General features: G+C 50.5%; 2 protein-coding genes across 11 annotated transcripts; both read left to right on the top strand.

The window, feature by feature from the left end:
* Positions 1 to 360: 360 nt before the first annotated feature.
* dusp27 (dual specificity phosphatase 27) lies at positions 361 to 9,018 on the top strand. Its single transcript, XM_035408532.1, has 6 exons — positions 361 to 438; positions 2,305 to 2,446; positions 2,782 to 2,876; positions 3,596 to 3,803; positions 4,711 to 4,928; positions 5,789 to 9,018. The coding sequence occupies exons 2-6, from the start codon at positions 2,334 to 2,336 to the stop codon at positions 8,515 to 8,517; spliced, it is 3,363 nt and encodes a 1,120-aa protein (XP_035264423.1). The 5' UTR covers positions 361 to 438; positions 2,305 to 2,333; the 3' UTR covers positions 8,518 to 9,018.
* Positions 9,019 to 11,135: 2,117 nt separating this feature from the next.
* Positions 11,136 to 24,283, top strand: LOC118223530 (POU domain, class 2, transcription factor 1-like). Of its 10 annotated transcripts, none has more exons than XM_035410187.1 (14): positions 11,136 to 11,443; positions 15,971 to 16,036; positions 16,719 to 16,810; positions 17,347 to 17,547; positions 17,873 to 17,993; positions 18,107 to 18,198; positions 18,554 to 18,727; positions 18,858 to 18,999; positions 19,816 to 19,955; positions 20,966 to 21,130; positions 21,957 to 22,062; positions 22,175 to 22,424; positions 22,732 to 22,820; positions 23,104 to 24,283. In XM_035410187.1, the coding sequence occupies exons 1-14, from the start codon at positions 11,398 to 11,400 to the stop codon at positions 23,388 to 23,390; spliced, it is 1,971 nt and encodes a 656-aa protein (XP_035266078.1). In that variant the 5' UTR covers positions 11,136 to 11,397; the 3' UTR covers positions 23,391 to 24,283. The 10 variants fall into 10 exon arrangements, with proteins under 10 accessions (XP_035266078.1, XP_035266084.1, XP_035266075.1 ...); XM_035410193.1 differs by having other exon boundaries at positions 23,107 to 24,283; XM_035410184.1 differs by having other exon boundaries at positions 11,137 to 11,443; positions 20,963 to 21,130.
* Positions 24,284 to 24,631: the final 348 nt, after the last annotated feature.

Consider the following 24,631-nt stretch of genomic DNA (forward strand, 5'->3'; position numbering starts at 1 on the left):
GTGAGTGTGAGTGTGTGTGTGTGTGTGCGAGTGAGTGTGAGTGTGTGTGTGTGTGAGTGAGTGTGCGTGTGCGTGATGGTGGTGTGTGTGTGTGCGCGTGTGTGTATGTGAGTGTGTGTGCGTGCGTGATGGCATTGTGAGTGAGTGTGTGTGTGTGTGTGTGTGTGCGCGTGCGTGAGTGTGTGTGTGTGTGAGTGAGTGAGTGTGTGTGTGTGTGTGTGAGTGAGTGTGTGTGTGTGTGTGTGTGTGTGTGAGTGAGTGTGTGTGTGTGTGAGGGTAACAGGCATCGGGTGTCGGGGGCGGAGCCAGGGCCTCAGAGCTGTGAGGCTCTAAATTTAGCGCATGCTCCAGACCCCCTCACCCCGGCCCTCACCCTCCACACGGTCAGTCTCAGCCCCGCCAGCCAGCCGCCAACAGGACCCCCACCACCACGCTCAGGTAAGCTCAGGTGGAGCCGCTCTCTTCCGTGCTGCGCTGGGGGCGTTGGGTGGGGTGGGGGTAATACCTGTAGCGTTAAGGAGGTTTGGGCTTTGGGGTGGGGGGGCAGGATTCTGATCCAGGGGACTCGACTGCCCTGATTTTCTCACCGTCACTGTGGGCCTGGCTCTCTACCCAGCCTGGGGCTGAGCAGCTGTCCCTGCTGCTATTAATACACACAGATAAGCACACACACACAGTCACACACACACACACGCACACACACACACTCACAAACACACGCACAGACACAGATACATACATACTGGACCATATGGGTACACTGACAAAAATGCTAATATACAGAGGTTGAAGAAAACAATGAAAGAGTACATGAACATCAGGCAACTGATAAGGAGCAGGGACACCATTCACCTTCAGAACAGTCCTTCTTGAAATGATCCCAGGCAAGTTCTGATCTGTGTGTAGTGGGACATTGGCCTATTCTTCAAGAAGGAACGACTCCATTTCTTAGAGGGAAGAAAGAGATGGAACTCTACTTTGTGTTCTGCATTCCAGAACCTCCCACAAAAGTGATTGTAGAGTCCATAGACACGCTCAATTTGTTTAGCAGTGTGTTGAGTTTGTTAGGTAGTGGGACACCATGAGGGAACAGTGTTTGCACAATATGGCGCAACTTGTTTAGTAAAATGGCTTCATATTCTCTGGTTGTTACACAGCCATGCAGAGCAGTCATCAAAACTAATGACTCTCATGAAATGGCCGCTTGTACCATTACAGATCTACCACCACGTTTAACTATGAGCACAGACATTGTGGGTTTGATGGTTTCCTTTGGGTTTCACCAAACGTAAACCTGAGTAGGAAAGAGCACAAGACCATATTACCTTTTTCCCATTACTTAGGAGTTTAGGTTTGTGTTCTTTACGCTAGTTTATTAGTCTTTGTGCATTAGCCTTGGACACAAGGGGGTTCCAAAGGGTGAACCTGCCATTAATACCAGCTCTGCGATGCTAACAACATACAGGTTTTATTAAGACTGGGTCACAGGCCATTTTTGTAGCTTTAGTTTTGGGTTGTGCAGTGATTATCCTGTGATGTGTCCATCGATGTGTCCCCTTCCTATGACAAATAATCTGTATCAGTTTTATTACTGATGCACCTCCAATTCAGGCACTAGCTATTTGGCCTCTACGAAGCTTTGTTGGTTGAGTCATGCTGCTTTGGATATTTGCATGACTAAGTGCTGACTGTCAGACCTCTTTCCTGTCTGACACATATTGCTCGGTTACCATTCAAGTTAATATGACTGACCTGAGTAGCTGCATTCGTAATTGTGATTCAGGTACTTCAAAGCTGAAGGCGTTTGCTTTTCCGTCACGTGGTGCTTCCATTATTTTGTCAAAGAAAGACAAGCCAGATAATTCGCTAGCTATATTTTAAAGTTCAGTTGAACTTTTGGAATCTAATCCATTGGGAATGGGGGAGGTTCAGAACTCAGAAATGTCTATTTTCTTGTCAGGCTCTTACTTTGTAGCTATAAATCTTTTAGGTTAATCATCAATCATCACACTAAGAGGGATCCCATTACAAACTATTGACAATGAAAAGCCGTAGACAGAAGCAATGCCTACATGGTCCGCACTGCATGTTGAAAGAAAGCGAGGAATGATGTGTTACAGCTTTAGCCTCAACTCTGCACATTGTGATGCTCCATAGAGATGTTTCTGTATGTGAATTCCTACAGTACATGTGTGTGCATTCTTACGCGTGTGTGTGTGTGTACTCCTACATGTATGTGCATTCCTACGTGTGTGTGTACTCCTACGTGTATGCGCATTCCTCCATGTATATATGGTTCTGCAGTAGCCTACAGTCAGAGAGGTGGTGTTGCCATGGCCACTCACAGTGATCAGGAGAATGAGGCGGATCACGTGGTTCCGGACGATGACATCATCAGCGTCAACTCAACCTCGTCCAATCACCTGCGCTGCTCCTCCCCCAGCAGGTTAGAGTGCCCTCGTTTCAGATTCTTGTCCTAACGTTCACATTTTCACACGTGCTTATGAATCATATTTCATGGCGCATGTCACAGTTTACTTTATTTTATAGCGTGGATAATCTAGGGGGGTAATTTGCAAAACTACACTGTGTATCTCCCTTGGATGTGCCAGTAATACTTTAAATATTTTAAATGTCAAACTGTTTAACAGATTAGCAGATGCTCAGTCTGAGGACTTGTGTATCTTTTATTTCTCATACCAATGTGTTCAGTGATATCTTTACTGGTCCATTGAAAGTAAAGTAGCTGATGCATCGCTGCCTGGCAACACTCCCCAATAGGTTCTCAGTCATCTCGGGGGCGGACACGGAGAGCATCTTCATGGACCCCCTGAATCTGTCCTCCTTGCTGCCCACCAAACGGAATGATGATATGGGTGAGGAACCGATCACTGCTCAGTTACCAACTAAACGCTTATCTGTAAATCAGTCACCTCTCAATCACATGCCGAACACCAGAGTATCACTCTGAGAGTATCTTTCTGTTTCATATCTCAGTCAGTCAGTCAGCCAGTCACTCGTTCGGTCAGTCAGTCAGCCAGTCACTCGTTCAGCCAGTCAGTCAGCCAGTCACTCGTTCGGTCAGTCAGTCAGTCAGCCAGTCACTCGTTCGGTCAGTCAGTCAGTCAGCCAGTCACTCGTTCGGTCAGTCAGTCAGCCAGTCACTCGTTCGGTCAGTCAGTCAGTCAGCCAGTCACTCGTTCGGTCAGTCAGTCAGCCAGTCACTTGTTCGGTCAGTCAGTCAGTCAGCCAGTCACTCGTTCGGTCAGTCAGTCAGCCAGTCACTTGTTCGGTCAGTCAGTCAGTCAGTCAGTCATTCGTTTGGTCAATGTGTGTTACTTCCAGTGGTTCCCTCTCACCTCCCTGCTGTCTCAGTGACCTGGTCTCTGTCGCTCAGTCTCAGTGGTTCCCTCTCACCTCCCTGCTGTCTCAGTGACCTGGTCTCGGTCGCTCAGTCTCAGTGGTTCCCTCTCACCTCCCTGCTGTCTCAGTGACCTGGTCTCTGTCGCTCAGTCTCAGTGGTTCCCTCTCACCTCTCTGCTGTCTCAGTGACCTGGTCTCTGTCGCTCAGTCTCAGTCTTTTGTCCGTGTTCAGATCTGCAGGAGGAGGACTCAGAGGTGGACCCGGCGGAGCAGATGATGGTGGAGGATCTGTATAACTGTGTGAGGGACATGGTGGATGAAAGCAGCCCCTACAACACGCCCTGTGTGCTGGACATCCAGAGGGCCCTGGTGCAGGACCGCCTGGAGGCCCCCCTCAACGCTGTCGACGAGGTGTGGCCCAACATCTTCATCGCAGAGAAGTGAGTCACCATGACGACCCCCGTTCACCCAGTGTGTGTCCGTAACAACCCCCATTAATCCAGCGTGTGTCACCATGATGGCCCCCATTCTCCCAGTGTGTCACCGTGACAACGCCTATTCACCCAGTGTATGTCACCGTGACAACCCGCATTCACTCAGCGTGTGTCACCGTGACAACGGCCATTCACTCAGTGCGTGTCCGTGTGGTTTAGGACAGCTGTGTTGAACTCTGATTGGCTTTGGACTATGACTGGCTGTGTGTTTCAGAGCCGTTGTCTTAAATTTGAATTGGCTGTATTCATGTTGGTATCTGATTCGCTGTGAGTGGTGTAGAGCATTCGTGCTGATTTCTGTTTGGCAGTGCAAGTGTGTTTAACTTTGTATTTGCACATCAAAGTTATGATGAATTCTGGTTTGAAGTAGGTGCATTGAACTCTACTGGCTGTGCAATGTTTAGATTTGTGTTGAATTTGTTTTGTCATGAATTGTGATTGGTTGTGTGCATATTGAACTTTGTGTGTTGTACATCGTAGTTGCCTTGGATTCTGATTGGTTGTGTGTTGTAGAAATTTGTGCTGATCTCTGCTTTTGCTGTGTGTTGTAGAGGTTTGTGCTGATCTCTGATTGGCTGTGTGTTACACAGATTTGTGCTGATCTCTGATTGGCTGTGGGTTGTACAGATTTGTCCTGATCTCTGATTGGCTGTGTGTTGTACAGATTTGTGCTGATCTCTAATTGGCTGTGTGTTGTACAGATTTGTGCTGATCTCTGATTGGCTGTGTTGTACAGATTTGTTCTGATCTCTGGTTGGCTGTGTGTTGTAGAGGATGTTCATGCTGATCTCTGATTGGCTCTGTGTTGTAGAGGATGTTCATGGTGATCTCTGATTGGCTGTGCGTGCTGCAGGATGGTGGCGGTGAATAAGTCGCGTCTGAAGCGCATGGGCATCACCCACGTCCTGAACGCGGCCCACGGCACCGGCGTGTACACGGGCACGGACTTCTACGCCGGCATGAACATCCAGTACCACGGCATCGAGGTGGACGACTTCCCCAGCGCAGACATCTCGCCCTTCCTGCGTTCAGCCGCCGAGTTCCTGGACGAGGCACTGCTGACACACAAGGGTGAGGCCCAGGGGCAGATAGGGCAGGAGGCTGGGGGGTGGGGGGCAGGAGGGCAGATAGGGCAGGAGGCTGGGGGGCAGGTAGGGCAGGAGGCTGGGGTGTGGGGGGCAGGAGGGCAGATAGGGCAGGAGGCTGGGGGGCAGACTTACACAACTTTTTACAGAGCATTTACATTGTATCCAGTCATACAGCTGGATATATACTGAAGCAATGCAGGTTAAGTACCTTGCTCAAGGGTACAATGGCAGTATACCGGGGAATCGTACCTGTGACCTTTAGGTCACAAAACCAACTTCTTAACCATTATATAACACTGTCACCCATTATTACACCAATTGCCAATTTTTCCAAGCTGACTGGAAATAATAGGATGTAGAGTAAGATTAGCCTGATAAAAACATGCTCATATTGGAGAAAACAGATCAAATTGAGCTTTTTAAAAATACAGTCCATTTACATGGCCTGAAGTTTAGCAAAAGCTGCTCAATTTCCATACTTCCCTCAAATGCCTCATGGCAGAGGGGATGTGGAGCTGAAAACAGCAGAACAGGCCCAGTTCCCAACCAAACCGCAACGCCCCTCAGAGGACAAGCGTCAGCGAGAGCGTATTCAGCGCTGAGTACGAGCAGCTTTGGCCCTGAGTAACAAGCGAGCAGTCTGCTAATGCTACGTGCTGAACTGAGGCAGTAAGAGTGTACGGGATGTGTGGTATTTGTATGATTCTAAAATTGGTCTGCGATGCTCATACGTTTCTGTACTTCATATGAGTATCACTCACGTTTCTGTTATTGACCTGTGATGTTCATGACCTGTGATGTTCCAGCAGGCTGATGGCTCTGTCTCTCTATCGCCCCCTGCAGGGAAGGTGCTGGTGGACTCGGTGATGGGTGTCAGCCGCTCGGCGGTGCTGGTGGCGGCGTACCTGATGATCTTCCACCACATGACCATCCTGGAGGCGCTGCTGGCGCTGCGCAGGAAGCGGCCCGTGTGCCCGAACGAGGGCTTCCTGAAGCAGCTGCGGGACCTGAACGAGGCGCTGCTGGAGGAGCGGGACGAGGACGAGCGCAGCGACACGCTCAGCCAGAGCTCCGTGGTGGACGCGCTGGCGCGCCGCCAGCCAGAGAGCATCATGGGAGCGCAGGTGCACTCCATCCTGGCGGAGGAGCAGGACGGCGCCAGCGTGGCCAGCACCTGCCTGACGAGCCGGGACGGGCGCGTCCCCTCGCTCCCCGCGGAGAGGCGCGAGGAAGAGGAGGCAGAGGAGGACGTGGGACGCCTGGTTAAGGAGTGGCAGCAGCGGAACGAGAGGTACCAGGACGAGGGCTGGTGGCAGGCGCAGCTGCTGAGCGACGACGAGGACGAGGAGTCGGTGGCGGGAGGAAGAAGGCGGCGGCCCTTGCCGGAGGACCTGGAGAGCGTGACGAGCGCAGACGTGCGCGCCGTTACCGAGGGGATTCGCCGCACGCACGCCGAGTCCGTCTCGTCCGTCGCCACGGACACCAGCAGCTACGCCGACATGTGGAAGCAGCGGCTGAAGGAGATCGAGGAGCAGGCCGCCGCCCGCTACAAGGGGCGGGGCCAGGACGACGACAGCGAGAGCGGGGGCGGGGTCGGGGATGAGGAGGTGGAGAGCGTGCTGTCGGAGCCCGGCTCGCTCTACAACTTCTGCAAGAAGAACAAAGACACGCTCACGCCCCTGGAGAGGTGGCGGGTGAAGAGGATCCAGTTTGGGTGGAATAAGAAGGACGCCGAGGCGGAGCAGGGGGCGGGGGGGGAAGGCGGGGCCGGGGAGGGAGAGGCCCAGGAGGCCAAGGCGCCCGCGCTGGAGGACGTGAACCTGACAGCCTATCAGACCTGGAAGATGCGGCAGCAGAAGAAGCTGGGCGAGGTGGACAAAGACGCCATCGTGGAGCTGAGCCGGGCGCAGGACTCGGCGCTGGCCAGGAGGAGGCAGCGGCGGGAGGAGGTGCTGGAGCGCTCGCGGCGCACGCTGGAGGAGAGCCAGTCCTCGTGCGGCTGGGAGACGGAGAGCACGCTGAGCGGGAGCACCATCCCGCTCTCCGCCTTCTGGCAGCTGGCCTCCGCCCGCAGCCCCGCCCCCGACGACTCCGCCTCCGTGCTGAGTGGCCGCTCCTCTGCTTCCCGCGCCCGCAGCGCCCGCAGCTCCGCCACGGCGCCGCCCCAGGCCCCGCCCACTCCCATGGTGCCTCTGCCCAACCTGCAGGGGCAGGGGAACGAGGCCGTGGACCTGCTGAGCATCCAGAACTGGATCGCCAACGTGGTGACGGAGACGCTGATGCAGAAGCAGGGGGAGATGCTGATGGGCGGGGGCAGCCTGCCCCCGTCCCGCGCCGGGTCCGTGCTCAGCCTGGGGGCACACTCCGGGCGGCCCGTGGATGACGACAAGGCCTCCATGCTGAGCGGAGCATCGTACACCAGTGGGCTGTCCCGGGGTGGGGGAGAGTCCATGCTGTCCGGCGGGGGCACGTCCAGCTACTCGGGGTACGGGTCCGGTCGGACAAAGATCACTAAAACCAGCGTGCCCCTGTACAGCCTGTTCCAGGACCAGGTGGACCTGCGCAAGCTGGACTCCATGGACAAGGAGATGAAGTCTGAGATGAGGGGCAAGATGGACTCCTACGAACTGCAGAAGATCGCCTCCGACAACAAGCGCAGCACCCTGTTCAAGAAGAAGAAGAAGAAGGAGGAGAGCGATGAGGAGGCCGAGGACGACAGCGAAGGGACGCCTAAGGTCACGAGCAAATACAGCCCTGACCCCACCCACGTCTCCGCCCGTGACCCCACCCGCATCTCTGCTCGTGACCTCACCCGTGACCTCACCCGTGTCCCTGCTCGCGACCCCACCCGTGACCTCACCCGTATCTCTGCTCGTGACCCCACCCGTGACCTCACCCGTATCTCTGCTCGTGACGGGCCCTCGGCAGGGACTGCTGGGAGGTTCGGTAACTCTGCGGCAGAGAGGGACAAGACCAGCAGCATCGACAAGTGGCTGGATGACATCAGAGCCCCGTCGCGGTACCCGCGGCCGGACAGAGCGGCGCCCGGAGAGCCGGCAGCCGAGCCCGACTGCGCCTACTCCAGCCGGAGGAGGGCCTCAGAGAGCTCCTTCCAGAGCGAGGAGGAGGAGTGCGCCTCCTCCACAGCTGCAGAAGAGGACTTCTCCTCCTGCAGTTTCCATGGCAGCAATGACGCCGATCCCACTACAGAGATGCCATACCACTCCAGGAGGTTTCCCCCGGCAACGGACCCCTTGTCCAACGGTCTAAAGGCATCCCAGAGCTACAGAGTGCAGAGGGCCTACACCTCTGAGGAAGAGGAGGAAGAGGAGGGGAGGGCGTATGGGGCAAGGCAGACATTCTCCCGCTACCGGGACGACCGTGCAGAGCCGAGGAGAGGAGGCCAGGAGGAAGAGGGGGAGGAAGAGGAAGAGGTGTCCTCCTTCATCAGTCGGTGTCGCCAGCGGTCCAGGGTGCAGGCGGAGGAGGAGCTGGATGAGGATGATGTCATCGGGGCGTGGAGAAGACAGCAGGAGGCAAAGCGACGCGCGTACAAAGACAGCGACTCTTAGGACTTCCTGTCTCTACGGAGCACGCTCCCACCACCCCGGTTTGGGACTCCTCTCGTCAAGTACAAGACGGTTTTTCTGCTCATTCTTTGGCTTCCATGCGCTTGGAGGGAACTGCTATACCACAATCCACAAGTTTCACTGCCAAAACTTTATTTAGAGCTTTACTGCAAACTTGTATGTAAATTATTTTGCCCAGCACTGGACAAGAAGAAAGTGAGTAGGGGCTGTTTATTCATTTCACATGTAGAAAAGACTTCAGTTTAGCTAAATTTCACCACATGATTGTCACCAAGTTCTGAAGATACAAGTGTAAGGTTTGAAGAAAATAGGTAAATGCCTCCTAATGGTCTATATATTTTATATATACTTTACAGACTAACCAGAAATATCAAACCCTAATGTGAGGCAAATCCATGTCACTGACTTTCACACTCTCTACGTCAGAGGGGCAAAACAAACACATCTCTTGAAATTTGTTTTAAAAATAAAATCTAAAGATAATGATCTGTGAAATTGCTTTTTGTAACTTACATTTTGAAACATACCTCCTCAAATGAAGACTGACCATTACTTTTAACGGTTTCGGGCAGTTTGTGCAACAGAAAACTCTCAGCCTGTTTCAGAAGTACACAACCTTCCAGAAAAAGTAGCGTAACGACTGATGATCGGGCAAGGCTTGAACCCGGGCTCTCCGGGGTCAGAGAGCTCTGCTAAAGCTGCACACAAAGTGTCCTCCTCCGACTCGGGTCTGTGCGAGCGTGGCGTGTTGGACCACGCGATTCCGAGATGAACCCTCAACACTCCACCGAACTGGCTGCCTACATCATCACATGAGCGCAGCTGTCATCAGCGAACTGGACATGCCAAATTACAGAGAGAATTGGACATGCCGAGACTGTCAGCCAGATGCTAAGAACGCAGTGAACAGGAAGTGCCTTTGTAATGAAGGCAGGTAGGCGCAGTGATGTCACAGCACAAATGCACTTCCTTTCAGCAGGCCTCCCACCGTCCAGCCACAGTGATGCGTCTCCTAACCCAATCACAGTCCCCATTAATGTACAATAAACAGCATCATGTGAACTGGGTACCTGATCTGGGCTTGCTCGTGCCGATCTGTATGACAGAGGTAAAAGAGAAATTCAAATCCTGAAGTGAGGATGCTTTGGATCTCAGAGTGCAGAGCCTCGGCACAACAAAACATAGAGTATATTTCCCAGTTCATCTCTGTGGTACATCAGAGATGAATTCAACAGCTACAATGTGAACATACAGGTGCTGATGGGAGATGAAGTCCAGATCTAATAAAAAAATAATAAGAAAAACAACAAATTTAACTTCATCTCCCAGCAGCACCCTCAGAAAGCACTGGAATACCTTATGGTTAAACATTTGGGCTGGGGATTCAATCAACATTTGCCCCTTAACTTTAACAAAGAATTAAAAGCAAGGATTATTATTTATTATTATTATATTATATATTATATTTTTCTTCACAATCACATTTTGGCAAGTTCACTTCAATCACTCTAAACTAACTCAGCAAACTGGGTCTGTAAAAAAAAAAAAAGGTACCTGAATTTACATTTACGTCAAAATGAATGACAAATGTTGATTGAATACAGACCTGTCTTTTTTTATTTACATGCTCACTCCCAGTTATGTTTGTGCATGACCAAACATTAACAGCAAATGGTGTCAGAAATCACAGAGCCTGAGAATTTGCCTGAACTACATTCAGTCAATGGAACCCAGAAAAACACTTCCCAAGCTTGCCAATGCTGTTTTGTGAAAATATTCAGGACATCATCCATCTAAGAAAAGAAAAATCCATTTAAGAAGTGGATCTGGGCATGATTCGTACAATTTTTCGAAGCGAGAGTGCTCCAGGATAAGGTTTCCCGTCCCATGTCCATTATGGGGTAAAAGGCGAAACTGATGCTGGATCAGCACTTGTGATCTTCAGATGATTAATGAATATGGGCCCTGATGGGGACATCACTTCATTTTTGTTGTAATACAGGAGTTGCACAATGCTGTCCATCATGCTCAGGCAACAAAGGTCTGCTCCATGTTAAGTGTTGCACTTTGGATTTAAATTAACTGGATTGTAATGAAGTAGTGCAGTTTCACTGTTCACGACACTGGTCCACTTGACCACTTTTTCCTTCCCTTAACTTAAAACACATTTTAAACCAATATTTTTTTCACAAATTCCTTAGTCTAAAGTAAAATTGTTTTACTTGTTTTTCCTTTTTTCCCTCTGTTCGTACGGTTTCGACAGACGAGGCTGTTATGAAGAAGTGCTTTTTTTTTTGCCATGTCTTCATTTGTCAGCAGCATTCACGGGCAAGCACAGGGTGATCGGTGCAAACAAAGTGCAGACTTTTAACCCAAGAAATCAGTCAATTTTGTCCTCCGTGAAAAATGTAAAAATCCCATTACATCAATCAAAATGTGCTTAAATAATTTCCAAAGAGCTGTTTTATTTGTCCCTTTGTGTTTAACAATACGTTTAATTAAACGGGAATACGTTTACCCGTACAATTATTCAAAACTTCGCACCAATGAAAAAACGCTGGAACGGAAAGCCATCCTAATAAGGCAGACATTTAGCGTCATGTCTATAGTTCACGTTCCATTTTTCACGTTCTCAGATTAGTCACTTTTCTCCAGCTATTAATTCAAACAGTCTGCGTATCCGATGGTTCATTTGTTTCGTTTTTTTTATTGAGTTAAATTGAATGTGTACCCAATATGCCAGAAACCAAATGGGTTTATTTATAAAGGAGATGTTTTGCATTTTAAAACTGAAACTAGTGTAGTGCTTCGCGGTGTGTAGTTCTCAATCGCAGGGCTGGGAATTCGGGTTAAATATTCAAAATGGCTGACGGAGGAGCAGCAAGTCAAGATGAGAGTTCAGAACCAGGTAATCATTATAGCATTTTACATATTCATATTAATATTCAAAGACTCTTTATTTCAACTTGGATCAGGATGGAAGAGGAAATACAAGCTATTTAACATTAGAATAATAAATTACTACTCCGCACCAATGATCAGAATTAATGCATTTAAAACTATCTTGCTAACGCTCTATTTCTGAAACTGCAATGGCAAACTGCTTAACGTTAACGTTACAGTCCAGTGGAAAATGTACAGTAAATCACGTTGGTTTTGCACAGCAACAACACACCAGGCATGTTGTCCATATTTATAGCGCGTAACCACGATTTAGCATATTTTATTAGTAATTAAACTACGGTTACCCAAATGGGTTGAGATTCTCCGTGAAAGTTGATGTTATCTGCTACCTATCAGTGGATTTTGAACATCTTCAAAAGCTGGCTAGGGTGTATGTTAATTGGGTAGCTAGCTATGTTGTTGATATTGCAAGGTGCTAGACTGTTAGTTTCGTGCTAGTAAGCTATGCTAACGTTAGACTGGTGTGTATATATTAATTGACTCACCAGCACCAAGTATATTTACAATGCAAATTACTTAAAGTGAAAAGGGGAGAGTTTTGTGTATCATAGCGGCTTTAGTTTTACGTCAACTTTACGATTTCCCTCATTCTTTGTGTCCTTGCCGAGTGGTAGCAAACCTTGAGACTGTTGCTGGGTTATTCATGAGTCCCTCTCTGAAGATCTCATAGTTCTGTGCGGTTTAGCTATCGATGACTAGTTTTCCCTTAAATAACCAGTGCTGCTATCTGATTGTCAGTTTACGTTAGACTAGTCGTGTAACCATAGCGATAACTAGCTGAAGTTGATGTGATCTTTGCAAAGGTCAACTCTGAAATGGCTTGACTGTGTAACTCTAAGTAGCTAACTAAATGAAAGTTAACGTTACTTCAAGTCCTTAAACTGTAGGTAGCCTAGCTAGCTAGCTCCCTAGCAACACTTACGTTCGGGTGGTTTTATAATTATATAGTCGGCAGTAATTATTTCGGAAGATAATTTATTGGTTTGCTAGCTGGCGAGCATACCTGCGTTCTCTTATTAGAGGTGTTAATATGTGTTTAGTTAACTATGTATGTGACGTTTGAGTGCTAACTTCACGCCTGATGAAATGTGAGAATACGACGATTAAACTGATTCGTGTCAAATTATATTGTAGTCTAATATTAGCTAACTTCTTTAGCCACCTGCAGTCTTAAAATAGTTTTAGAACAACGGTAATTGAATGTAGTTGGTTTTGTGCACTGTGGTGCTAACACCTCACAACCCAGATTTAATGCAAATTTTAACCCTGGGTAACAGGTAAAACTGCGTAGAAAGATCTGTCAGTGTAGCCTAAGTGTACTTCTGACTGTACGCGATTCTACCTCACTAAATCCAGTGTAGTTTATAACAAGTCAGCTAACTTTGGTCTTGACACGACTGATTGATTTGGGATTTTTTATTTTTATTTTGCCGAAAAAGACCCCAATAAACCATCTTGCTAAATTGATACGATGGGGAGCAAGTAACAATTTGGCGGTGATTTAGCTCGTTAACATTAATAGGAGTTAATTGGCTGGTTAAATGGACTGAATCTCGAATTGGGAAATAGATTTTTTACTTGGCGGATCTGTCTCCGCCTCTCGTGTTTAGTCATTTTCATATTTACCCACATGTCCCATGTCGTAACATTACGAGCGACAGTTTGTGCTGATTTATCCAATTGTATCGTCGCTGTTCTCACCGTGTAAAGATTTACTTACCATATACGACCCGTTGAGCAGCGAGGCTGTTAGGCAAGACCCCGGCTTTTACATGAAAGCAGGCCGCGGTGTATTTAAGGGGGAGAAGTATGTAGCTAGTTAAGTGTGCGTCCATGCAACTTTCTTACATACACTTGCCGTTTAATATATTGTCATCATTATTTTCCTAGCTAGCTTTAACGACTTTTCATTTCGTAGCGAGTGTGTGATTAAAAAAAATCTCATTCAGGGTATTAATTATAAGAACAAGGGACAATTCTATCTTGTAAATATCTTGTAAAGTACGTTTTCTGTTTGTTTAGTATGGTGTGCCGGGATATATCGATTAGAAAAGTATTCTGGGTTCTGAACATAAGTTTAGTAGACAAAAAGAAAAAGCGGGCTATCCTATTGGCTACTGGTGTTTATTATTAAAAGATAAAAAGATAGATCACTTGCATGCTACACGGTGTTCTGAAGTCTGTCATTGCCCTCAGGCAGTGTGTGTCAGACAGGTTTTTATCCGGTGAACCACTGTACCTGGGATGGCGGCCGTTGGGTCTGCTCTAGTGTAATGTAGTGATCACGCTTCCCCGCTAGGCTGGTGTCACTATGAGGAATATTGCATTAGAATGGCCTGTTGCTAAGAGACTGCCCTTACGACCATGGCAGAATGTTTATATATTTGTGGGGTTGTAGACGAGCGTTCCCTTACCAGCCAGGTTAGCTTCACCTTCTTAAGCCCCCGACAGTACAGCACAACCTTCAACATAAAGACCATACAGATACAACAGCACAGGCAGCACAGCACAAACATTATAGCGGAGCCTGTAACATAGACTCTACAGCACAGGCATTACAGCACCGCCTGCAACATAGACTCTACAGCACAAACATTAGCCTACAGCACAGCCTGTAACATAGACTGTACAGCATGTAACAGACAGTAGAGCATGTCTGCAACTCATAATCTACTACATATTCTGCATAGCATGGTATATTAGCAGAATGGCTATGTAAAAATGTTGGTATGCACAAGCCTCTTGAACGGTATTACTGTGTTAATACCTGGACATGTCTCTACACAGCATTCAGTTGTGTGTGTGTGTGTGTGTGTGAGAGAGAGAGAGACGTCCAATCAGCCCATGCTGCGTAGCTATGCACTATGAGCGCATAGCTCACACATAGCCTGTGTAATTATAGTGCAATGTAGGAATGTGGCTTGTTTCTCTCAGGCCTGATACCGGTACTCGATCCGCTTGGTGTTCAGTCAGGGTGACAATAAAGGCGGTGGAAAGTTATTTTAATGACACCATTTACATAATTTATTTAGGAGTAATTAGGCTTTTGGAATCATATCAGCAGCAGAATCACCCTTCTCACAAAAGGAATCATCTGCTGCTCACAAGTTTTAAAAAAAAATAATAATTTGGGGAGTGCTGTAGTCATGGCAACAGCAGTGTTAAGAGGGAGAGAAAGTGGTGGTTTGTAGTTCGGTTCTCATTTTTCTTATTTTTTTGTCCCCCCCCTTTTTCAATGTTTTAGTCATTATGCGTAGTCACTGCTCCACAGTACTGCTCTGACCACCGGTATGAGTGCGTGCTTGAGCGTGCGCGAGACTGAGCCAGTGGGGGCGTTTATTTTTGTGTGGGTGTGTTTGCACGTGTGTGCTGTTGTATGTGTGAATAAGTCACTGTGGTATGTGTGAGTCAGTGTGTGTGTGTGTGTGTGAGAGAGAGAGAGAGAGTTTGTGTGTGTGGGTGTATTTAGGTTCTGAAGGTTCTGCTGGTGCAGGAGTTCTTTTTATACAGTGATCCAATTACTATGCTAATGAGTTGATAAATATTCATGTGGGGTTTAAATTATGCATACAGCTTTCTGTGCTGGGTGCAGAATGAATTGCTCCCAGGACTTGAAGGCTCGCTGTGCTGCCTTAATGAGCTGAGCTCATTTGCATACAACTCTAATCGGCTGCATTCCGATTAGGCCACATTACAGCCACTGCCAGCTGGAGTCTCATTCCAGGAAAAAGGGCTGTCATGACCATCGCAGTGAGGGAGGGAGGGAGCGAGGGATGGGAAGGAGAGAGAGAGAGCAGGAGGAAGACAGGAAGAGTGTGGCTGGGATCTTTTCGTTGGGAATCTGGAGCTCTTCCTCCTGTCCTGGGCTACTGTTTAGGGTGGGTCTGTGACTGTGCTCCAGGGGAGTCCGGTTAGAGCTGTGCTGCCACTGTGCTGGTGCTGTGTTGGTGCTGTGCTGCGACTGTGCTGCCACTGTGTTGGGGCTGTGCTGGTGCTGTGTTGGGGCTGTTCTGGCAGTTTCTTCATGACCCCTTGCTTCAGGGGGCCAAACAAGTAGGCCCAGATTATCTCCCCTTGCCCCACCCATACACCACTTATACTCCACCCTTACCCCCAGCCTGGGGTCCTAGGGCATGCAGCTGAGACACTAACTGAAGATGAAGTGAATATATGGGTATGCAGCGCACACACTGGAAGACTCAGCCAGCACAGTCTTAGCACAGTCTCAGCACATTCTCAGCACAGTCCACTCGCTGGATTGAGATGAATATGTAAGGATGCACAGTGTTCAGTTATGGCAGATAATGACTGTGTGATGTAATTAGGTGAAGGTGAGGTAGTTAATTGTATAGATATTAATTAGAATTAGATCAAATGGATTTTTGTGCCCAGATACTGGAACTGGAGAACAAACGGAACGTCCGTCTGAGAGTTATACAAATGAGAGCTAATCCCTGTGTGTCTGTTTCAGAATCTAACATGAGAAACCAGTCAGAAAGCAGTAAAGAAGCGAAGGACTCTGGGACAGGAAATACTGGTCAGTTCACCCAAATCTACCAAACTGCACCCAACTCTACCACACTTCACCCAACTCTACTCAACTCCACCCAAATCTACCAAACTGCACCCAACTCTACCACACTTCACCCAACTCTACTCAACTCCACCCAAATCTACCAAACTGCACCCAACTCTACCACACTTCACCCAACTCTACCCAACTCCACCCAACTCCACCACACTGCACCCAACTCTACTGCACTGATCCTAAACTCTATCCAACTCGACCACACTGCACCCAAATATACTACATCACACCCAACTATACCCTACTCTACCCAACTCTAACCCACTCTACTGTACTGCATTTAACTCTACCCCTACTGCGCTGCACCCAACTGGGGCGACATAGCTCAGGAGGTAAGACCGATTGTCTGGCAATCGGAGGGTTGCTGGTTCAAACCCCGCCCTGGGCATGTTGAAGTGTCCTTGAGCAAGACACCTAACCCCTAACTGCTCTGGCGAATGAGAGGCATCAATTGTAAAGCGCTTTGGATAAAAGCGCTATATAAATGCAGTCCATTTACCATTTACCATTACCTTCTCTACCCAACTTTAACGCACCCTACCACAGTGCTCCCAACTCTACCCCACTCTACCCAGTTCTGCTCCACTCTACTCTACTGTGTTACTGACCCACTGTATTACTCTCCCTACAGGTGCTCAGACTAATGGACTGGACCTTCAGAAACAAACTGTGCAGAATGCTAATGCAATGAACACTGTGCACACTCATGCCCTACTGCAGCAGGTAATGCACACACACACACACGCCCTACTGCAACAGGTAACGTTTACACACACACACGCCCTCTCAGCAGCAAGAGATGTCACCCCCCCACACACACACACAGGGGCTCTGTCTATCTGTCACTCTCTGCAGCTGACTCTGTATCTGTGACTCTGTCACTCTGTGCAGCTGAATCTGAGACTCTGTGACTCCCTGCAGCTGACTCTGACTCTTTGCAGCTGACCCTGACTCTCTGTGACTCTCTGCAGCTGACTCTGACTCTGTGACTCTCTGCAGCTGACTCTGACTCTGTGACTCTCTGCAGCTGACTCTGACTCTCTGTGACTCTCTAAAGCTGACTCTGACTCTCTGTGACTCTCTGCAGCTGACTCTGACTCTCTGTGACTCTTGCAGCTGACTCTGACTCTCTGTGACTCTTGGCAGCTGACTCTGACTCTCTGTGACTCTCTGCAGCTGACTGACTCTCTGTGACTCTCTGCAGCTGACTGACTCTCTGTGACTCTGCAGCTGACTCTGACTCTCTGTGACTCTTGCAGCTGAATCTGACTCTCTGTGACTCTTGGCAGCTGACTCTGACTCCAGCGCAGCAGCAGCTCTTCGCGCAGGCGCAGCTGCTAGCCGCAGCAGTGCAGCAGTCAGCCAGCCAGCAGAGCACCACGTCTGGAGCCGCCATCTCTGCGTCCGCGGCCACGCCCATCACCCAGTTCCCCCTGTCACAGCCCATCCACATCGCACATGTAAGACCCGTGCTGCACACCTGAGTGTGTTACCTGTGTGGCTGTTTATTACTGCAGTCCATCTACACTAGTGTGACTCATTGTATGTATAGCAGTAAATGCATTACAGGTGAGCAGTAATGATGTGTCTTGAGACACCTTTGTTACCTGTGTAACCTGTGTGTTTCCTGTTTCCACATACCTATGCGATAACTGTGTTGGCATACCTGTTACTTCTTCTAGCACACCTGTGTTAGTGTGCTTATGTGCTAGCTGTATTGGCATACCTGTGTGGCACCTGTGTACCTTTTGTAATGTGCCTCTGTCTCCCCTTGGTGGTGCGGAGGACCTACAGCAGCCGAATCTGAACCTGCAGCAGTTTGTGCTGGTGCAGCCGGGCCATCCAATTGCAACGCAGCTGCAGCCGGCACATTTCATCATCTCCCAGACTGCACAGGGTCAGCCTAGTACGTCCACCACCGCCGCTCGCCATGCCCCCTCCCCCTCCCGCCACGCCCCCTCCCCCTTGGCCCCGCCCATCTGCAGGACTGACACGCCCTCTGGTCTCTCTGTTCTGCAGGTTTCCTGCAGGCCTCAAACCTGCTAACGCAACTACCTCAGAGCCAGGCCAGCCTGCTGCAGGCCCAGCCCAGCATCACTCTCACCACACAGGTCCTGGACCGCAACTCCCAGCATCCCTCAGCTCACTAAATACATTTCCTATCAATACGCTGGGAAATTAGCTTTTTTTTTGCTGCAGCTTCTCGGGTCTGTTTTTTTTTTGGAGAAGATCCAAAAGTTTCTTTCTCAATGGAGTAAACTTCTTGTGTTTTTTCAATAATCAAGGGGAACATTTAGTAATCCACTGAAGGACGTCATTCATTCCCACCAGTTTCCTTAGCACTCATTGCATGTATGCTAACCAAGGTCTCACAGAAAGGGGACTACAATTCCCATCATGCCTGTGTTCACTCGGTGTGATGTAGGTCAGTGTGGTCATGGCAGAAGTGTGCTTTGTCCCCCACAGGCAGCGACGCCGACGCGCACGATAACGGCCACGCCGATCCAGCCCCTCACCCAGAGCCAGGCCACGCCCAAGCGCCTGGACACGCCCACTCTGGAGGAGCCGAGCGACCTGGAGGAGCTGGAGCAGTTTGCCAAAACCTTCAAACAGAGACGAATCAAGCTGGGCTTCACTCAGGTGAGGGAGGGTCTAGGGAGGGAAACTGTGTATTCACGATACAGCATGGCCTCGAGTGCCATATTGCGTAATCATAGCTCAGTGTCTCTCAGTGTCTCTCACTCACTCTCTCTCTCTCTCTCTCTCTCAGGGAGATGTAGGACTGGCCATGGGGAAACTGTATGGAAACGATTTCAGCCAAACCACCATCTCTCGCTTTGAGGCCCTGAATCTGAGCTTTAAAAACATGTGCAAGCTCAAGCCTTTGCTGGAGAAATGGCTGGGGGATGCAGGTTGGTCCCACCACCCCGGCGTACTGAGGAATTGTGGGTAACTGCACATTCTGCACACTGCATGTATGCATGTGTGGGTGAGAGCGTAGCCTTCTTGGGTATCTATAGGTGTGAGCTTCTGTGTGTACACTAAGGTGTGTGCGTTTGTGTGTGCGTGTGTACACTCAGGTGTGTGTGTGCGTGCTTGTGTGCGCGTGTGTGTGTACGTGTGCGTATGTATGTACACTCAGGTGTGTGTGTGTGTGTGTGTTGTGTGTACACTCAGGTGTATGTGTGAGTGTGCGTGCATGCGTGTGTGTGTGTGTGTGTGTGTACACTCAGGTGTGTGTGTGTGTATGTGTGAGTGTGCGTGCATGCGTGTGTGTGTGTGTGAGTGCGTGCATGGGTGTGTGTGTGTGTGCACTCAGGTGTGTGTGTGTGTGTGTGTGTGTGTACACTCAGGTGTGTGTGTGTGTGTGTGTGTACACGTGTGTGTGTGTGTGTGTGTGTGTGTACACGTGTGTGTGTGTGTGTGTGTGTGTGTGTGTACACTCAGGTGTGTGTGTGTGTGTGTGTGTGTGAGTGTGTGTGTACGCTCAGGCGTGTGTGTGTGTGTGTGTGCACTCAGGTGTGTGTGAGTGTGTGTGTACGCTCAGGCGTGTGTGTGTGTGTGTACACACTCAGGTGTGTGTGTGTGTGTGTGTACACTCAGGTGTGTGTGTGTGTATGTGTGTGTGTGTGTGTGTACACTCAGGTGTGTGTGTGTGTACACTCAGGTGTGTGTGTGTGTGTGTGTGTGTGTGTGTGTACACTCAGGTGTGTTACCTGTCTGTGCAGAGAACCTGACGCTGGACCACGCCCTGTCCAGCCCCAGCTCTCTGGGCTCGGCGGCCATGGAGGGGCTGAACCGCAGACGCAAGAGACGCACCAGCATCGAGACCAACATCCGTGTGGCCCTAGAGAAGAGCTTCCTGGAGGTGCGCTAGGCCCTGTTCCTGTCTGCAGCCCAGCACAGGTTCCTCTCTATAACCCAGCACATCTACAGCCCAGCACACATTCCTCTCTACAATCCAGCACATCTACAGCCCAGCACACATTCCTCTCTACAGCCCAGCACACATTCCTCTCTACAACCCAGCACACATTCCTCTCTATAACCCAGCACACATTCCTCTCTATAACCCAGCACACATTCCTCTCTATAACCCAGCACGGATTCCTCTCTATAACCCAGCACAGATTTCTCTCTATAACCCAGCACGGATTCCTCTCTATAACCCAGCACAGATTCCTCTCTACAACCCAGCACACATTCCTCTCTATAACCCAGCACGGATTCCTCTCTATAACCCAGCACAGATTTCTCTCTATAACCCAGCACACATTCCTCTCTATAACCCAGCACAGATTCCTCTCTATAACCAGCACACATTCCTCTCTACAACCCAGCACACATTCCTCTCTACAACCCAGCACACATTCCTCTCTATAACCCAGCATGGATTCCTCTCTATAACCCAGCACACATTCCTCTCTATAACCCAGCACAGATTTCTCTCCATAACCCAGCACACATTCCTCTCTATAACCCAGCACAGATTCCTCTCTACAACCCAGCACACATTCCTCATTCCTATCGACAGCCCAGCACATATTCCTCTCTATAACCCAGCACAAATTCCTATCTACAGCCCAGGACATCTGTAGCCCAGCACAGATCCTGTAAGCACACCAGATACTCAGCACCTCAGCACAGATTCTGTAAGCACACCAGATACTCAGCACCTCAGCACAGACCCTGCAAGCACACCAGATACTCACCTCCTCAGCACAGATCCTGTAAGCACACCAGATACTCCAGCGTGTTCTCAGCTGCCTGCAGGGTGGTGCCTGGGGTTGGAACCCATAACCCTGTGGGCTGCCGGGCTTGGAGCAGGACTGCACGTGCTGAAAGGGAAGCTCTGTTTCCTTCGCCCCTTTCAAGCAGAATCCCAAACCCTCATCGGAGGAGATCGCCATGATCGCAGAGCAGCTGAGCATGGAGAAGGAGGTGATCCGCGTCTGGTTCTGCAACCGCCGGCAGAAGGAGAAAAGAATCAACCCCCCCAGCAGCAGCGCCGGCAAGACCATCTACTCCCCCCCCACCCCCCTGGTACGGCCCACTCTCTGCACTGCACCCTGTTAGAACAATCCCCCCCACCCCCCCTGATACGGCCCACTCGCTGCACTGCACCCTGTTAGAACAATCCCCCTCTGCCTCGATGGTACGGTCCACACGCACTAAACTGCACCCTGTTAGAACAGTCCCCATCTGCCTCGATGGTACGGTCCACTCGCACTGCACTGCACCCTGTTAGAACAATCCCCCTCTGCCTTGATGGTACGGTCCACTCGCACTGCACCCTGTTAGAACAATCCCCCCTCTGCCTCGATGGTACGGTCCACTCGCACTGCACTGCACCCTGTTAGAACAATCCCCCCTCTGCCTCGATGGTACGGTCCACTCGCACTGCACTGCACCCTGTTAGAACAATCCCCCCTCTGCCTCGATGGTACGGTCCACTCGCACTGCACTGCACCCTGTTAGAACAATCCCCCCCTGCCCCGATGGCACGGCCCACTCGCACTGCACTTATAACTTAATTTTCTTAGAAGAGGGGTCTCTTCCTCACTTGGATCATTTTTGTCTATAACACTGTCTCCCTTCCATCTTTTCCTCCTCTCTTTCCCTCTCTCTCCTCCTCTCCCTCTCCCCCTCTCCCTCCCTCCCCCCCTCTCTCTCTCACTCCCTCTCACCCCCACCCCCTCCCCCTCTCTCTCTCTCTCTCCCTCTCTCTCCCCCTCTCTCTCTCCCCCCCTCCCCCTCCCTCTCCCCCCCTCTCACTCCCTCTCTCACCCCCTCCCTCCCCCCCTCTCTCTCACTCCCTCTCTCACCCCCTCTCCCTCCCCCCCCCCCCCCCCCTCTCTCTCTCTCCCAGGTGGGCAGTACGGCGGGCCTGGTGACCAGTAACCCCGCGCCCACGCTGACGGTGAACCCGGCCCCGCCCCTCACCAGCACGTCCGGCGCCACTCTGGCGTTCACAGGTGAGCTGCCCTCCTGAGCCCGGCTGCAGTACTCAGTCTGTCCTGCAGGGGGTGCTGCAGGCGGCCCCAGTGCAGCACCTCCTTCCCACACCACGCTTCTGCTTCGTTCCAGGCGCGAGTCTCGGCGCTTTGGCCAAGAGCACGCCGTTGGCCGTCTCCACGGCGACCAGCGCGGTGACCTCGTCCCCTCTCAGCCCCTCCTCCTCAAAGCCTCAGAGCGCAGGGGCGGAGCCAGCGGGGGCGCCAGAGGCGGGGCAGGTGGTGGTGGCCACGCCTGGTCTCTCCGGTGTCAGTTTAGCTGCCATGGCCGCGGCCGCCGGACTCAGCCCCGCCCTCATGACATCAGCGCAGTTCACCCCGGGGTGAGTCTAGCCACACCTACACTGTGGGCGGGGCATAGTCACCCGGGTCACCTGTGTGCTATAGGTACCTGTTATACCTGCACCTGGGTACCTGGTTAACCTTACCTGAGTAATGTTTATCTTCTGTATTGTATCTAAGTTACCACTATGTGAAATGTTTCCTATGTAAGATGTATTTACTTTTGTGTTACCTATGTGATAGTTATCTCTCCCTCCCTCTTTCTCCCCCATCTCCCTCCCTCTCTCTCCCTCTCTCTCTCACCCCCCTCCTCCTCCCCCCCCCCTTCTCAATTCCTCTCTCCCTCAGTGGCGGGTTGCTGAGTTGGGCCCCTGGGGGGCTCAGTAGTGCTTTGGGGCCCACTCTGATGAGCAACACCACTCTGGCCACAATCCAAGGTATGTGGAGACGCAGGCCTGGTTCCGCCAGGTCTGTCACAGCTGGCTCTCCTCTTCCTGTAACGCGTGTGTGCCCGTCCACCACAGCGCCCCCTGTCTGCCACATCGTGTCGCACTCTAGTCTGCAGAAAACTCATCACTTTGTGTCTTTCTTTGCTCCTCTTCTTCTTTCCTCTGTTCTTCTGTTATCTCCTCCTTCTCCCCCTCCTCCTCCTTTGCCTCCCCATCCCCTTTCCTCCCCTCCTCTTCCTCCCCCCCTCCTCCTCCTCCTCCTCCACTCCAGCAGCTCTGGCTTCCAGTGGCTCAGTCCCCATCACGTCTCTGGACAGCTGTGGGAATCTGCTGTTTGCCAACACCAGTTCGGGGGGCGTGGGGGGGACCCCCGGTCTGCTGCCCACACCCCTCTTCCTGAGCCCCCAAAACCTGTCGCTGCTGACCAGCAACCCCGTCAGCCTGGTGTCCACCGCCGGAACGGGCGGGGCTCTCAACCTGCAGACCAGCGCCGCCTCCCACGTGGTAACCACGACAACCCCCGCCACCGCCATCACCGCGGCCTCCAAGGCCCAGTGAGCTGGCAGCCACGCCCCCCCATCGCCTACGCCCTCCCTGTTCTCAGTATTTCATCATTTTAAATATGTTAATTTCCTCTGAGCAGGGCTGCGATTGGAGGCTTTTATTTTAGGGGGCAACATAATGAGAGAAGGGAGTCTCTCTCCATGGAGTTTGGTGACCATGGTTACCTGACTGACTGAGGCGGTGTGGTCCTGCTGTGCTTGTGGGGGAATTGTGGGAAATGTAGTCCTTCCTGTGGCTTTCCCATTCCTTCCTGTCCAGGACTGTGTCTGGAAAACTAACTGAAAATCTAACCAAAAAGACTTCTGAGAGATTTATATTATTATGTTAATAATGCTTATCACAGAGTGGGTTGGTGCTCTTGGGCCTCTGTGATTGGACGTTACTGACGGGTCTCTCGTAGAGGCCACCAATCACACTGTTTATGACTGAAGCACAGTGGCGTGGAGGTCAGCCTTCTCTCTGTGCCTCTGTGCCTCTGCTTCCTGCGTCTTCACTGCTGTATTTGGCACCTCCTATGTGTGTGTATGCGCCGTGTGTGTGTGTGTGTGTGTGTGCTGCCGTGTGAGTGTGTGTGTGTGTGTGTGCACTAGACAGAAGACTTTAACTTGTGTGGAAGCATGTTCTGCAGTTTCTCTATAGAGAAATACACGTGTGCAGTTTCTCTATAGAGGAGTACATATGTGCAGTCTCTCTATAGAGAAGTATGTGTGTGCAGTGTCTATAGAGGATTGCATATGTGCAGTCTCTCTATAGAGAAGTATGTGTGTGCAGTGTCTATAGAGGAGTGCATATGTGCAGTCTCTATAGAGAAGTAAGGGTGTGCAGTCTCTCTGTGTAGTGTGTGCAGTCTCTCTGTGTAGTGTGTGCAGTCTCTCTGTGTAGTGTGTGCAGTCTGAATGAAAGGAGGTGTTGCTCCTGGCTTTAGTGAACGCACCGAACGTGCCCTTGTTTCGGGGCCCCCCCAGGGTGTGTGTAGGGGGGGGGGGGGGTGGGAGGAGCACCCGGACCCCACTGCAGGCACCGGCACCTCTCACATATACCAAAAATTACTGTAGCAAACCTGCCCATGGGGCTGTCTGCAAGACGGGAGCTTAATCATATAATTAATAATAGTAATAACAATAACACTGCAATATGTCTGTCATCCAAAGAGAAGAATATAGCTGATTCACACTGGAGCTCAATGTGACTCTGCTTGCTCAGATGTGTGTGTGTGTGTGTGTGTAACCAGAGAG

The sequence above is a fragment of the Anguilla anguilla genome, chromosome 3 (genome assembly GCF_013347855.1).
Source record: "Anguilla anguilla isolate fAngAng1 chromosome 3, fAngAng1.pri, whole genome shotgun sequence".
In the NCBI taxonomy this organism is placed as follows: Eukaryota; Metazoa; Chordata; class Actinopteri; order Anguilliformes; family Anguillidae; genus Anguilla; species Anguilla anguilla.

Coding starts and splice junctions, on each gene's coding strand:
- dusp27 (XM_035408532.1), top strand. CDS start 2,334: ATGGCCACTCACAGTGATCAGGAGAATGAGGCGGATCACGTGGTTCCG. Junction 2,447..2,781: donor CGCTGCTCCTCCCCCAGCAG/GTTAGAGTGCCC, acceptor ACTCCCCAATAG/GTTCTCAGTCATCTCGGGGG. Junction 4,929..5,788: donor GGCACTGCTGACACACAAGG/GTGAGGCCCAGG, acceptor CGCCCCCTGCAG/GGAAGGTGCTGGTGGACTCG.
- LOC118223530 (XM_035410184.1), top strand. CDS start 11,398: ATGGCTGACGGAGGAGCAGCAAGTCAAGATGAGAGTTCAGAACCAG. Junction 17,548..17,872: donor AGCCCATCCACATCGCACAT/GTAAGACCCGTG, acceptor GGTGGTGCGGAG/GACCTACAGCAGCCGAATCT. Junction 21,131..21,956: donor ACTCCCCCCCCACCCCCCTG/GTACGGCCCACT, acceptor TCTCTCTCCCAG/GTGGGCAGTACGGCGGGCCT.